This window comes from Chaetodon auriga, chromosome 12 (genome assembly GCF_051107435.1).
Source record: "Chaetodon auriga isolate fChaAug3 chromosome 12, fChaAug3.hap1, whole genome shotgun sequence".
NCBI classification, from domain to species: Eukaryota; Metazoa; Chordata; class Actinopteri; order Chaetodontiformes; family Chaetodontidae; genus Chaetodon; species Chaetodon auriga.
In genome coordinates this window covers 21930614-21945024 of record NC_135085.1, presented here as the reverse complement: position 1 = coordinate 21945024, position 14411 = coordinate 21930614, and the positions used below count along the sequence as shown (strand labels likewise).

Here is a 14411-nt window from a genome sequence, read left to right as displayed (position 1 = left end):
GCGTTAGTAAAAGTGCCGTCGAGTAACAGTAATAATGCCCTCGCTACACCACTGCTCAACACTCACACACACTTCTTGTAAATTACACATAAACACTTCTTATGGGGAAGCTGGAGCAAACGGCCCGTTAAGAGATGAGAACAATCAGCCATGTGTGCTTCCTCTATGGTGGGTCCTTTGCTCCTGTTTCCTGTATGAACAGTTAACCATGTTGAGTGATATGTGGCCAAATGTTTGTTAGTTTATGTCTTTAGATGTATATTCATTCTTTTCTTCCGTGTTGGAAAGTAGCTGAGTACATTTACTCCAGTACTTAACTCGAGCAATTTCATTTTCTGAGACTTTATACTTCCACTTCACTGCATTCACTGTTGAATATTGTACTTTTACTCCAAGTTACTAATCAGATTCAGATTAACAACATAATCCATCCATCCCCTCCGTTAGCTGTACCCGCTAATTTTTTGGAAGGTTGTGGGGGGACTGGAGTCGATCCCAGCTGACACTGGGCGAGAGGAAATCACTCAAATATAATCACCTAATAAATTAGGATGTAGGTTGATTTGAAATCAGATCAATCTTTATGGATCTCCAAGCTGAATCCAGCTGCAATATTAAAGTGGTGCTTCCACTGCTGCATCTCTTAAAAACATTCAATATTCAATTAAAAGAGGTTTTGGGGAGTTTGGGGTGATAGTGTGAGATAAATACTTTGACATCAACTTCTAAGTAAAACATGGTTGTAGTTGCTGTCATATGAATTTAGTAGATATTTACCGATGTACCACAGTATAAACGCATATTTTGCCTCATATTGAAGAGCATCAGCATGCAGTACACTGAGTCTTTAAGGTAGTCATTGTGTGATGATCATGAGCATGACTCTGGTGAGATTCTCATCCTTTTATGGAGAAGTTGATGAGTCTCTCATAACCTCAACATGTGCCACTGAGCGTACGTGTGATGTCTGACAACACATCATCTTCTGACAGGAACATTTGACCTGCGTGACGGTAACTAAGTCTAAGTCTGAGAAAGAGGCAGCTGTTCACACCACTTCCTGTGAACAAAAAAGATCTCGCACACACTGAGAAAAGAAGGGCGGTGTGTGTTTGTGTGAGTGTGTGTCAGGGTCAGTCAGTACTTTTGGCTCATGTCAGTGGTGTTGGTGGACTTACCTCCGTTTCATTCATGCTTAGAAACTCCCTGTCTCCCTCTCCCCAGCCTTATTCCAGCTCTTTATCGCATCTCTTGCATATTTATTTGCTGCTTTGCTTGCTGTCTCACTTCCTTCCTTCACTGGTCTTGGTGTCGCAGTTCAGGTGAAAACAGTGACACGGGTTCAGAGAGAGTTTAGAGTCCTGCTGCCATTTTCCATCAATCACAGACTGGTGAAGTGAGCATTTGTTCGATTTATCTGTTTCATTCATTCTGTTTAACATCCATCAGTGTGTAATTAACTCATCGCCCATTCACTTGCAACACTGAACATGTTGTAACACCGTAGATTATAGACTTTAATTTGTAAAGTAAAAGATATAGCAATGTTTTAATTACTCTACAGGATATTTAAGAAAATAGCTCCAGTCAGTGCAGCAGTGTGACACCCAAATCTGTTCCAAAACATGCTAAATTAAAGTAATATGTGATAACCCTTCATATGTCTACCATACTTTGATTTTTGCTTTGAAGGAAAAGGAAATGCTCCTGTTCAGTCGCCTCCACAGCCGGCTGGGCTCTTAATTTAATGCACATGTAATGCACAGATCGCAAGTTTCAGTTCAGCCAGCAGGTGGCAACAGATGACAAATTTTTCATTAGCAGAAGACTTCCTCTCTCTGTGACTGTGTGTGTGTGTGTGTGTGTGTGTGTGCACACTGAAACTTTCTAGAAATTCTCCAGACAGCTGTTCTCATGGGAACTGGGCTTCAGTCTGCTCACCTGAAAGGAGACGCACAAAGACGGGGGAAGATTTGTGATAAGAACAAAACATACAACAAACTACACACACACACACACAAGTTACTGTTCAAGCCAAAATTAGTGATGGGGGGGTCTTTTCTTTGCCTCAGAACTCTGCGCTAACAGGAAGCAGCAGTGTCAGCTGTGATATACGGAATATGACTTCCTGGTTAAAAGGTCACTGAAACTCACAGAAACAATCACGGGTCACGAGGTATTATCAGCCGAATGAGCAGAGTTTATTTGGGTCTAACTCTAAAACTGAACTGAACAACAGTTCAAACCAGCACCAGACTGAACTGAGAACTCAGAATAGTGACTTCAAATCCTTGTAATGAATAAAATGTCATCAGAAGTAGAAAAGAAGGCTGTGTTTGCACCTCTTTGCCTCATGTTGAACAATACACACAAGTACAGCAGATACTGCCAGAGTCCCTGCGGCACATATGGAAACTACTCCCATCTGGAGAGGCCGGATCCCTGTTAGAGAGGCCCAGGATGCCACGCACAGTTGTGTGACTTCAAATGCTACAGAGAAGCACGGCAGAGCCCCCGGGCAACAATAATTTTACTCTCCAGAACCTTCCAGATTAACCCCTGGAAGACTGCAGGGACATGTGCATTTACTATGATAACATGCTACAACTGACAATGTGTATATGGGAACATGCTAATGTTTAGCATTAGCATGTTACCTGAAGGCACAGTTGAGGTTGACGTGTCGAACAAGTGGAAAATTCAACCTGCTGGAGGCACTAAATGCAACATCAGGGGATCACCATAGTCGTTCTGATTCATCATCTGGAGACCACGAACATCTGCAGCAAATTGGATTATAATCCCTCAAACAGCTGCTGAGATATTTCAGTCTGAGCCAAAGCAGCAGACCTACTGCTAAATGCACGAACTGCAGTGTGCTGTGTGACGCTGCTGCAACAAAAAATCCAATTTTGCATATTAAGCTTAGTTCAGCAGAGAGCAGAGCAACGTACAGGAAGCAGGAAAGAAAGGGAAAACTAATAAAAAACATGGCAACGAGACAGACGATAAGTAACAAACAGGAAAACTTTCATCTAAAATGATCCTGTTTCAGATGTTCTGCAGGCTGGGCTGCAAAGAAACTGTAAAAATACATTATGTAAGTAGCTTTGTGGCAGCAGGACAGCTGGAAGTTTTAGGTGACAGCAAAATCTTTTTCACCACAAAGTGATCTTAAAAAAAACAAAAAAAACACACAATCTGCAAAGAGACAAAAGTTTGTATCTGCTCTTTTTTTTCTTTCCCACTGGGGACTGGTTTTGGTTGGCAGTCCTGCATAAAGGACCGGCGACTGTGTGAATGCAAATGAGCAGTTACATAACAGCCAGCACAACACTGGCTGCTCTGTGCCGCCATCACAACAGGTACATGCAACCAAACACACACACACACACACACACACACAGATATACAAGAGCATGCCAGCTGTCTAAAGTAACTAAGTACATTTATTCAAGCACAGCACTTCAGTAGGATTTTGCAGTACTTGTGATGTACTTGAATATTTCCATCTAATGCCACTTCTGCTGCCCTACATGTCTGAGGGAAAAATGTGCTCTGTTTATAAATTTAATTACCCAGCAGCACGTGAAGCAGTCAAAACTTGCCTCATCTCAACTAATTACACCGTGAAAATGCTGCTTACATGTCACTGCATCAGTAATAATGCTAATCGATCGTGTATTTCGCTGCTGATACTTTGATGTTGCTCCATTTTGTCATAGAGACTCTCAGTGTACATGCACAGAGAAACACCAAACCCATGTGCATGTCTGTACAAATACAGACATTAATTCAAAGTATGCACATAAAAACCTTCAGGCTCATTCTCTGTGCTGCTCTTTGCTCCGTCAGCTCGTGTGTCCGTCAATCAATCTGTGCATGCCTCGATAAATACCGCCCACATTACCATTGAATTTAAAGCGCTCGATCATGGTTGATTCCTGGTTTCGGCTGCGCCACCGTCAGGGCTGACCTGTGTTTGCAAGCCAATGCTCAGATTTCCATGACATTAGCTGTAAATATTCATGATCTCAAAAGGATCAATCCTGCACCGACGTCAGGCTGAAATGTCCTAAATCTAATGAGCAAAACCATTTCCTGACTGCAAAGCACTCCCGCTCTCTCAAAGGAATGAAAGCTTTTGATTTTAATGAAGCCACGCCCTTTTCTCCATCACACCACATTACACCTGAGGACAAACTTTGCCCTTTCAGCCCTCCTGTCTGTAAGTGAGGATCATCAGTCAAAACCCATTCTTGTTTTTGCTAAACAGCAGCTTGCCCAAATAATCTAAACTCAAAGTCTACTTTCAGCCGTCATCTTGCGTCTTATTATAACTGTGTTGTGAAACAGTCAGTTGGTGTCATCCAGCACTCTGGTTTTGTGGAGTGTGATAATTGCATGTCAGCCGGAGGTGCTGGTGGGGTTAATGTCTGGTATGTTTGGTTAGCTTCTTTGGAGTGTTGCTGCTCGCTCAGGCACTGGGACATTCTTCGTTTTACTGCCGTAGATGTTTAAGATTGAACTCATTTTAACTTCTTTACAGTTGGGTAGTTTAACCAAAACTCTTAAATTCTATATCATCAGCTGTTTGCTGTGTCAGGTTTATCAGAAACATTCAAAATTACTAAATCTGGTTTCAATGGGCGGAAAGTGTAAAAACTGTAATCTGTAAAGCTGTCAGACAAATTTGCATAAAATGGAAATGCTCAATTTAAGTACGTCAAGTTTGTTCTGATGTGCAGTTCTTGATCAGATGTACTTCCACCAAAACCTCCACCGCCTGTAAACGATGTTTGCCGGCTTGATGGACCCAGATGTCTCAACCTAACCCTGAGATTTTGACAGTGGATGATGACAGATGATGTTGAATGTTTCCTTTTTTTGTAATCCTAATCCGTTATTTCTATAGAAATGAGAATCATTCTGTACTGGTAATTTGTTAATTATCTGTCGAATTTCATTCTGGGGTTTGAAACAATGTTCATTCATAGTTTTCTAATTCACATCTGTTCTCCATATTTTCTGATACAGGGTGATTGCATCAGCACCAAAACGCAACACGACCACGTTGGTAAGCGGTGTGTTGCCTTCACGAACTGTCGGAAATTCCACAGTTGCTACGCTTAGAGAATCACGTAGGCTGCGTAAGAAAAAATGGTTACAACCGATTAAGACGGCATCATAGTGGCACACAAACAATAAAACTGATTATACTGAAGTGTGTGAGTTACATTTTAGAAATTTAAGGCAACGACCATGTATGTTAGTATTGTGTAGTTTGACTATTTTAGGAACTAAATCCAGTCACTTTCCATATAAGCCAATTTCGTCTTCATATGAGTGAAAGAGCTGTGAAATACATAAATAAAAAAAAACATTGCACAGACAATAACTTCCTGTCTCCTGCTCTAACTCTGAGAATTAAAAAATGGCCAAATAAGTCATTTAGACACTGAAAAGCTCATTTATATTTGAGGCTTTGTCTTTGAAGGCTTTGGCCTAGGAGTAAAATTTGTTTCTAAAATGAAATAATTAAAAAAAAAAAAAAAAACAACAACTTTATTTAACTCAAACGTTTGCAAACTTCATTGTGCGAAGTAAACACAGTTTTACAGCAAACATAACATGAATGAAGTAGACAGTTGGTTTCTTGTGTCAGTTCTCGTACCATCATACAAATTTTTCATTCCCCATCGTTTCTGTCTTTGACTCTCGGGATCTTGTTTGTTTGTTTACATTAGGTAAAGAAACCGTGCCTTTAAAAAGAAAACTGTTTATTCTGTCCGAATTTCCGTCTAGACGCATTCTTGACCTGATTTTTTTTTTTTTTTTTTTTTGGGGGGGGGGGGGGGGGGGCGGAGCACCTGAACGCCTCACAAGTTGCTGTGACTACGAGCACATCAAACGCTCGTCCGCGCTTCGACCAATCAGAGCCTCTGCCGGACTGTGACGTGCGGGAATGTGGCCGTGCTGCTACAGAGGGGTGGGGGTGTAAACCTAAAACCGGTCCCTCCATCGGGAAACCCGGACAATTGTAAAAGACCCAATTTAACGAGGAGCAAGCCGCCAACTCTGCCTGCATCACGCTCCATCATGTACGCCGGGTGAGTAAATAAACAATTACTAGAAAAGTACAAATGTCTGCCAGTGAAGATGTGATCACATTCGTGTCATTTATACCTCCATTTATAATATCCCGTAATGTTTCTGTAGATTTTCCATGATTTTGCTGTGATGTAGGCTGTGTTGAGTCAAAGTCATCACCGGGTTTCCATGGCTCATTTCTCATGGGAAGTGACATACGGAGGCTGAAACACTGCGCACATGGAGCCTCACTCCCTCCAAAAGCGCACGGACTCCTTCAGCCTAATCAGACCGTTAATTAAAGAGGCTGGGAAGCGCGCGGCGGCCCCGTCGGGATGTCGCGCTGCTGCTGATGCCGCTCACTTCATTTTAGTCTTCTTCTCGCGGATCTCGCGGAAGAGACAAGTGTTCGCTTCAGGTGCTGTCGCGGAGGGAAACGTGCTTCTCTGTAGCCCCCTTCACGACGCGGATCGGCCCCGGTTCGCGCACTGACGGAAGGGAAATTCCCCACTTGGCACACGCGTTCCGCCTTGACCCCATTCACGCAAACATCCGTCTGTGACTCAGGGAGGAAGCGGAGTGACTCCGCACGAGCGCAAACGGAGACTGTTTACTCACTGAGTGACTGACTGTGCGGCCTTTCTTTTCTTTTTTTTTTATTGGCCCCATGTGCCAGCGGCCCGGCATCGCGCCCGTCCCTGGTCTTCTTCCGGCCGCATTTTGGTGAAGCTCGTGCGGCAGCTTCGGTACATGTTGTACTTTGTCGTTTCTGACAGAAGGTGAGGAGGCTCCACGCTGGCAGGAAACCGTGAAAACACAATGATGATTGCATGAAATGACTGATGTGAAACAGAAACACGCGCTGGTTTTTAGCATCGGTGGGATGTAAGCAGATACATTCACCCGAGTACTGTGTAGAAGTACACGTTTGACTCAAGCCCAGCCAACCACCTCACACCCAGCACGCGCACTCACACCTGTGATGGGACAGCCATCAAGTTACTCAAAGGTGTTCGGACTGCGCCTGTGTCTGGTTTTCTGTCTTTATGAGAATCAGTTTAAGTTTTAAATATGATTTTAAAAGGCAGCTTACTGCTTTAAAGGGATGCTTGTTGGAAAAAGCTCGCGATTAATGATTAGGCCTCTTTTCGTGATCAGTACACCATCAGTTCATGGTTTGGTCTGTGAAATGATGAGAAGTCTCCATGGTGATTCCTTAAAGCCCACAGGATTTCTTTGAACGTTTTAATGAGTTTGCTTCACATGTGCTTGTCAGCTGTCATAAATTATATTTATAGTGTCCCTTTACAGCTCGTGTCTGCAGGCGATTCTCCGCAGACATGTTTGTTTGGGCGATAGTGTTGTTGTGTCAGCATGTCTGGGTTTTTTTTTTTTTTACATGATGTTTAATAAAGTTTTAATAAAGCAACCCTGCCCTGCCCCCCATGGTTAATTACAGGGGCAGGCCATAATGGTTGCTATAATAAAGTTATACAGGAAGGGTTGGTCAATATCAACGGCAGAGTTCAAGGTCCTCATGTGCAGAAATACAAAACCCTTTGTGTGTGTGTGTGTGTGTGTGTGTGTGTGTTAAGACTCCAGTTAGAGTTTGGGTTTGGCAAGTAGTTGTTATGGTTATGGTTTTGAAATGAATGTGAGTCTATGTAACGTCCCCAAAAATGATGGAAACACAACTCTGTGTGTGTGTGTGTGTGTTTGCAAATCCCTGCAGACTGTATTTATCATCCAGGTGTGTTCAGATCTCACGCTCCGTCACCTGAACGCCACGCATTGTTTGCACAATGAAGCCATTGAAATCTTTTGAATCCAGTAATCCAACAAGATATAATGTGTGTGTATGTGTGTGTGTACTTGTGGGTTTATACAAATACTCAAAGCCAGGAAAGGTATTCATTTTCAGTTCAGACTGTGTGGGATGGTCCCACCTCCCAAATTCCTTCTGTTGAATCAGATGCTCCTGAATGCAGCGAACAGAGAGGTGAAACGAGGACACCTCGGTCTTTCCACTGTGTCACACCATCTTACAAAGAGCTTCACATGGTCTCAAGGCTTTGGTGTTAACGATGATAATGACTTTATGAACAAACCTGAAGAAGTAAGACCTCATTTCCAGATGGGGGTGTCCACATACATTTGGCCGTGTAGGTCTTCTTACGTACGTGACTGATCTTTGTTTTTCCTTCTCTCTCAGTGACAACTATGAGCAGTGTCGGACCACAGCTGATTGGCTGCTGTCCAACACACAGGTGCGGCCGACTGTGGGAATCGTGTGCGGTTCAGGTCTGGGGGGGCTGGCTGAGATGGTCAAGGACCCTCAAGTCTTCAAATACAGTGACATCCCCAACTTCCCCCGCAGCACAGGTATGCAGGAGCTGCAGCTGTTATTTTACGTGTTTGTGCATGTTTGTGGGCTTTAATTAAACGCACTTGGTGTGTATGTGTGTTGCAGTGCACGGTCACGCTGGCCAGCTGGTGTTTGGTACACTAAAGGGGAAGCCGTGTGTTTGCATGCAGGGGCGGTTCCACCTGTACGAGGGCTACCCCATCCAGAAGGTGAGTGTGCCCCGCAGAGGAGGGGAAACTAAAAGCTTTGAAAGTCGATATACTGAAAATACACGTTTGAGTGTCTTTCTTGTTCATACAGCCTGAGCGTCTTTTTAGCTTTTAATGCTGTTTCACTGTTTCTCCATGTGATCCATTCCCATGAAGACTGCTGTAGTATTGTAAAGCTTCTCTCGACCCTCAGACAGTTTCAGTCATACTGACGTGAGAAGCCCTGAAAAGTAAGATTTAAAAACTCTCCTCAACAGCTGCCAACATCCGGAAACTTTCCCATTTCCCTCAGAATAACTCACAGACTTCACGGTGCTCAGTTTCCTGTAGCACCGTGTCGCTGCTAGAAAGCCTTTCCAATGAAAACTGGCAAACGAGGGCTTTTTAAGTGGGATGATGTTTCTGGAGACGAGCAGCTGCGGAGTGATTTCTCAGAGACAAACAGACACAGAAAACCTGGACGCAGAGAACCAAAGCAGTGAGTGTTTGAGGGGAATCAGCCCGTCTGCTGAGGATTCTTATTTACTCAGCTGGCGTCTGGACGCCGTCACCGTCAGCAGGGTCGGAGACATGTTCCTCCGTGGAGGAGAAGCCACCTCTTTACTGTTCGTCAGTGAAAGCAGCCTCAGGCAGATCATCCAGCGCAGTAAACATGGAAATGTCTGTGTGTTATAATATCACTGACGTGCTGTGCTCTGGTAACTGTCAGTCGCTTGACGTGCAGATGAAGAAACCCTCAAAAAACACACATCTGTATGCCTGCATTTAATCTTAATCTTGCATCTAATCTTCGTTTCAAGCCTCATTTGTGCAGCTGGAATGCAAATGCTTGTCATACTGTGAATGCCGAAGGCTGGTCGACATTATCGTTGTGTTACGAAAGTGTTTGACATGATCTCGTGCTCTCCAGATCACGCTGCCCATGCGTGTCTTCAAGCTGATGGGCGTGGAGACCATGATCCTGACCAACGCCGCCGGAGGCCTGAACCAGGACTACAAAGTGGGAGACGTCATGGTCCTCAAGGACCACATCAACATGCCGGGGTTTGCTGGGGTCAACCCGCTGGCTGGGCCAAATGACGACAGGTACGGCCAGTATTTCCTGCACGATTTTTGTGTTTGGACCACTCGCAGCACTCACAGGCTTCGGCTCATTAAACGGTCGCTTCGCTGAAATTCTGAGAAAATGTGCAAATGTTTTTCTTAAGTTGTCCCAAAGATCTCACAATGTACATATTAAAAACGATGAGCTCAAAGCAGTCGGGTCATTTTCATTCATTCACTGTTCAAATGACTCAGCAGTAACCAGGCCCCCCTCCCCTGCCACCATGTATTCTGTGTCTTTGTGCATTTTTCCAGCCTCCTACACAAAACTGCCACACTTAGCCCTGGAGCGACAATAAGCTGATGTCAGTGTCAACAAAAGCGCCTGTTGTTCTCTGTAGCTGCAGGCTAGAGGCCCCCAAACGCTTAAACATGACTTCTAGCTTCAGAGCAGAACCGTGTGTAAAGTCAGAGCGTCAATGCAAGCAGACGACGTTTACGCAGATCTCCCATGCACGCTGTCAACCGTCATCTCACCGTGCTTCAAACCAGCACGTCCACTGAAGTGTTGTTCCTGCTTTCTGCTGCTCATGACGACTTGGCTAATCTGAGAAACTTGCTTTAGTGGTATCTGAGTCATTTGGGTGGATTTCAGTATTAAGCAGCACAGCTAAAGTTGACTGAACTCCGTCCTCCTCCCTTCAGGTTTGGCGTCCGCTTCCCCTGCATGTCCGACGCCTACGATCGCCAGCTGCGGCGGCTGGCCTTCGACGTGGCGTCAGAGCTGGGCTACAGCGACTTCCTGCGGGAGGGAGTGTACTGCGTCCTGGGAGGCCCGTCCTTTGAAACCATCGCCGAGTGCAACATGCTGCACAGGCTGGGGGCCGACGCTGTCGGTGAGGGTCGAGATTCTCCACCGCACACACACACACACACACACACACACACACACACACACAGCAAAACCCGAACCCGATTTTAACCCCGTCCCTTCATGGAAATGTCCTCAATCAGGGTTCACATTCAGGTCACCGCAAAGACTGAAGTACAAGAGCACACGCACACAAAGACATCCACACAAGGTCAAAGTCAGGTCGACTGACGCAAAGAAGGAAGTGAGTCACAGCACCGGTCATCGAAAATGTCATTTTTAAGTAACGTCAAGTTTTAACAAAGCTTAAAGTTATCAGAGAAATAATCCATCACAGCAAACGCTGCTCTTAGTAAATGACAGCAGGGCCTTAAGACTGCATTCATCAACAAACTCACACTGTCCCACACTTTGTCTGATTATAATGACAAGTATTTAAGATGGGGGTTAGAGTGTGGATAAGGAGAGATGCCTGTTTCTGGCTAATCCAGTGAATTCACACTTCATCACACTGATGGAAATATGATCTCCACCCAGCACTGCCATGAATGCTCCTGCTCATTCACCTGGAACATTGCCTGTAAGGTCATAACACACCCAGAAACATTTTGGAAAAATGTGAGTCTAGACATTTTTCAGCATCTTAGCAGAGACGCTGGCTAACATTTGAGTAACAGCTCTGCGACCTCTCACCTCCTCTTCGTCATCCCCGCAGGGATGAGCACTGCCCACGAGGTCATCGTTGCCCGCCACGCCGGGATGCGCTGCTTCGCCCTGTCGCTCATCACCAACCAGTCGGTGATGGACTACGACAGCCAGAAGAAGGCCAACCACGAGGAGGTCCTGGAGACGGGCAGGTTGAGGGCCGAGCAGCTGGAGAAGCTGGTGTCCACCATGGTGGCTCGGCTGGACCACAACAGCAACTCCCACTGACCGGCAGACTGACGCCACCCTAGCTGGTCCCAGGTCAGCTGCTGTCCTGCTTCAGTCGCAGCCAGGGGATTTTTCTTAAACGTTAGAACGCTAACAGAGCTGTAGTTTCACACCACCGGGCTGGTTTTTCTCCTAGTTTCTTAGCTAAACCTATTTTTTTTAAGTTTCCTCAGACTGATACTCTAAGTCTCGTCGTAAAATCCAGCAAACTGGTCCACTTTTTTAAATTGTACAGATAAATGATGCTACTGTGCTTCAGGGCAGTAGTAATGTTCTGTGTCCAGCCAGCTAATGTTTCAGTGAAACAGTATCATATTTTCTAACTTAATAACATTTATCTTAATAAAATATAAATATTTATTGTTTCAGTTCTGTTACATTCCCTGATATCGTTTAACAACCAGTAAGAAAACAGAGATATTCATGTTTTTTAATGTGGGGACCAACTCTTCATGCATGCCTTCATGGGATTATGGCTAAAAGGTGGAAATAATAAATTCATATGGTGTAAAATGTTCTAAAATATTTATACTGAAAGTATTTAAGATGTGTTTTATTTGCGTTGATAATATATGGAGTGTTCGCTTGACAGACTTGAAGAAAGGGATTTTTCCTGCATGGGACACGTGGGACAGTTACCAGAGCACGTTGATTAGATCACGTGTCCCCCACTCACGTCTTATCGCTGTGTTCTCTGCTTTTAGAGGTACTTTACTAAAAACTGTACAAACTGTGGATCTACTTTTACAATAAAATGACTCAACTTGAGAACAGTGTGGTGTCATTTGTGCAGAGGTCGGGTTTTTCTGTGCTCATTTGCAGTTTGTTAGCTGGGTGTTTCCCCCACACGCATGTGGTCTTGAGTCAGTCTTAAAAGGAAAAATCCACCTTCTGGTCTGATGACCAATCAGTCTTAAATCTCTCATGTTCAGTTCTGTTATTTCCTTTCGCGTGTACAAACTTTCCCCTGATCTACTTCTTAACACATTACAGGTTTCCTACACTTCCCACAATGCACCACAGAGCCGCCACAGAACCAAAGGTTACCAGCTGTTCGAAGCAGGCAGTTACACCTGAAGGCTTCCCCAGAATCTTAAGTGTTTTTAGAATTTGTTTAGTAATATGCAGCATTAAAGCAAATCTAAGCTGACATGAAGACCTTACAGAGGCCACAGCTACATTCTTATTCACCTCATGTTTTGAGGTTTTGTCGTACTGATGCACCAGCTTCACAGGAGCGTTGCTTGGGCTTGAAGTGCAGCACTTATTTCGATTGGTGAAATGTGTTGAAATTAGCAGGAGGAGAAATCTTCTGTTACAAATCAAAGCTGGCATGTCGCAAATTTGGTGAAACCCGGGGAAGGATGTGACAGCAGAGGAGCACTGGTCGGTTTCTGGGGGTCAAGTTAAAATATAATGAAGCTGGCTGATCGTGGCATTTCATCCAGCTCTGCAAAGAACACACCTGAACCTGCTGAACCTCCTGTTGCTATTAATGATGCTTATTAATCTACTGAATCTCCTCTTAGATGGATTTCTTCCTGCATGATCGACATTAGTGCAAAACTATTAAATGGACACAAAAATTTGATACCACTTTATGCAAATCAATGATTTTCACTACATGGCCAAAAGTATGTGGACAGCCAAAACAACACCAATGCAGCCTGTGCAGCACACTGTTGTCTAAATATCACATTACAGCAGCAACAGCAGCAGACAACAGGTGCAGGAGACAAGGGTGTCCACACACTTTTGGCCATATAATGTGCACTGTATCCATAGATACATAAATCTATGTGAAAATACACCAATAAAACCCGACAAAATGGGCCAAAAATGTCTGAAGGCAGATGTTACCATTTAAGCACAAGCAGCACGTTCAGTGTAAGCTTCCCTGAGTGAGAGTGCCAACAAATAAATGTGGCTGGTGCCCACAGCTGCCCTCTGTGAGAGAGAACACACCACGACGGCTGACATTTTTACTGTCTGTTTGTCCTTCACCTTATCAGCCATGTTTACCTTCCTTTGTCCTGACTGTCCACTCAGTCTGAGACTCCAAACTCAGCCTGTTCCCACCTTCTTACCCACCGTCCCCTTCCTCTCCCTCCTCCAAAAAGAACAAAAAAAAAAAAAAACATTTTCCATGACGCTGAAGCCACACAGTTTATGGTCGTAGAAGGTCATGAGAATTTTACGAGCGGTCTGATTTACTGCGGCCAACGAGCGCGTCCAGGTGTCTGCAGGAGACGATGCGATTCGCTGCAGAGCACGAAGGTGGAGCGAGGCGAAGGTCGTGCGCCGTTCACACACCCTGACAAGCCATCAACACGTTCACCTTCTCTGACAGCACAAACTGTGGGCTGTTCAGGACGATCGGTTTGTGTGAAACTATGCAAACTATGTTTAACATGAGCCTGTGGACGCGGCGTCCGCTTTAGAAGGTGCTCGTTTAAGCTCTTTCACACGTCGCTGTGACCTCACTTTCTTCTTGGGACGGTACTGACCTGTTCGACTGTCTGCAAACAAAATCTATCTTTCCACCTGACGAGCGTGCAAGTGCACTTATTGAGCACCACGACTATATAATATATTCAATCTTAAGCGCTGTATTCTTTGAATGATGGTTAACAAATAGACTTCACAAAGGTGGAGGATGAAGCAGCTCATTAGCTCATCAACAGCTGCTGTATTTCAACAGAAATCTTTCATAAGAAAGATGAGCAGACTGAGTCGACGCCCCTGCGAGAATCCCCCGCCTTCATAGGAGGAAACCATTAACCTCCACATATTCACTTCTTCCTCTAACACCCTTAAATAACTGTGCGCATGTTTGCAGCAAAGCTCAACACACAAAAGAAAGACAGAGCGACTGTGACGTGATGACTTCCCATTCAAA

General features: G+C 44.5%; 1 protein-coding gene across 1 annotated transcript; it reads left to right on the top strand.

Annotated features, from left to right (window-relative positions):
- Positions 1 to 5843: 5843 nt before the first annotated feature.
- On the top strand, positions 5844 to 12283 carry pnp5b (purine nucleoside phosphorylase 5b). The gene is made up of 6 exons (XM_076745726.1): positions 5844 to 6110; positions 8303 to 8472; positions 8561 to 8664; positions 9575 to 9750; positions 10414 to 10604; positions 11295 to 12283. Exons 1-6 carry the CDS (start codon positions 6100 to 6102, stop codon positions 11510 to 11512), a joined length of 870 nt encoding a protein of 289 aa, XP_076601841.1. The 5' UTR covers positions 5844 to 6099; the 3' UTR covers positions 11513 to 12283.
- The last annotated feature ends 2128 nt before the right edge of the window (positions 12284 to 14411 follow it).

Coding starts and splice junctions, on each gene's coding strand:
- pnp5b (XM_076745726.1), top strand. Junction 8,665..9,574: donor AGGGCTACCCCATCCAGAAG/GTGAGTGTGCCC, acceptor CGTGCTCTCCAG/ATCACGCTGCCCATGCGTGT. Junction 9,751..10,413: donor GCTGGGCCAAATGACGACAG/GTACGGCCAGTA, acceptor TCCTCCCTTCAG/GTTTGGCGTCCGCTTCCCCT.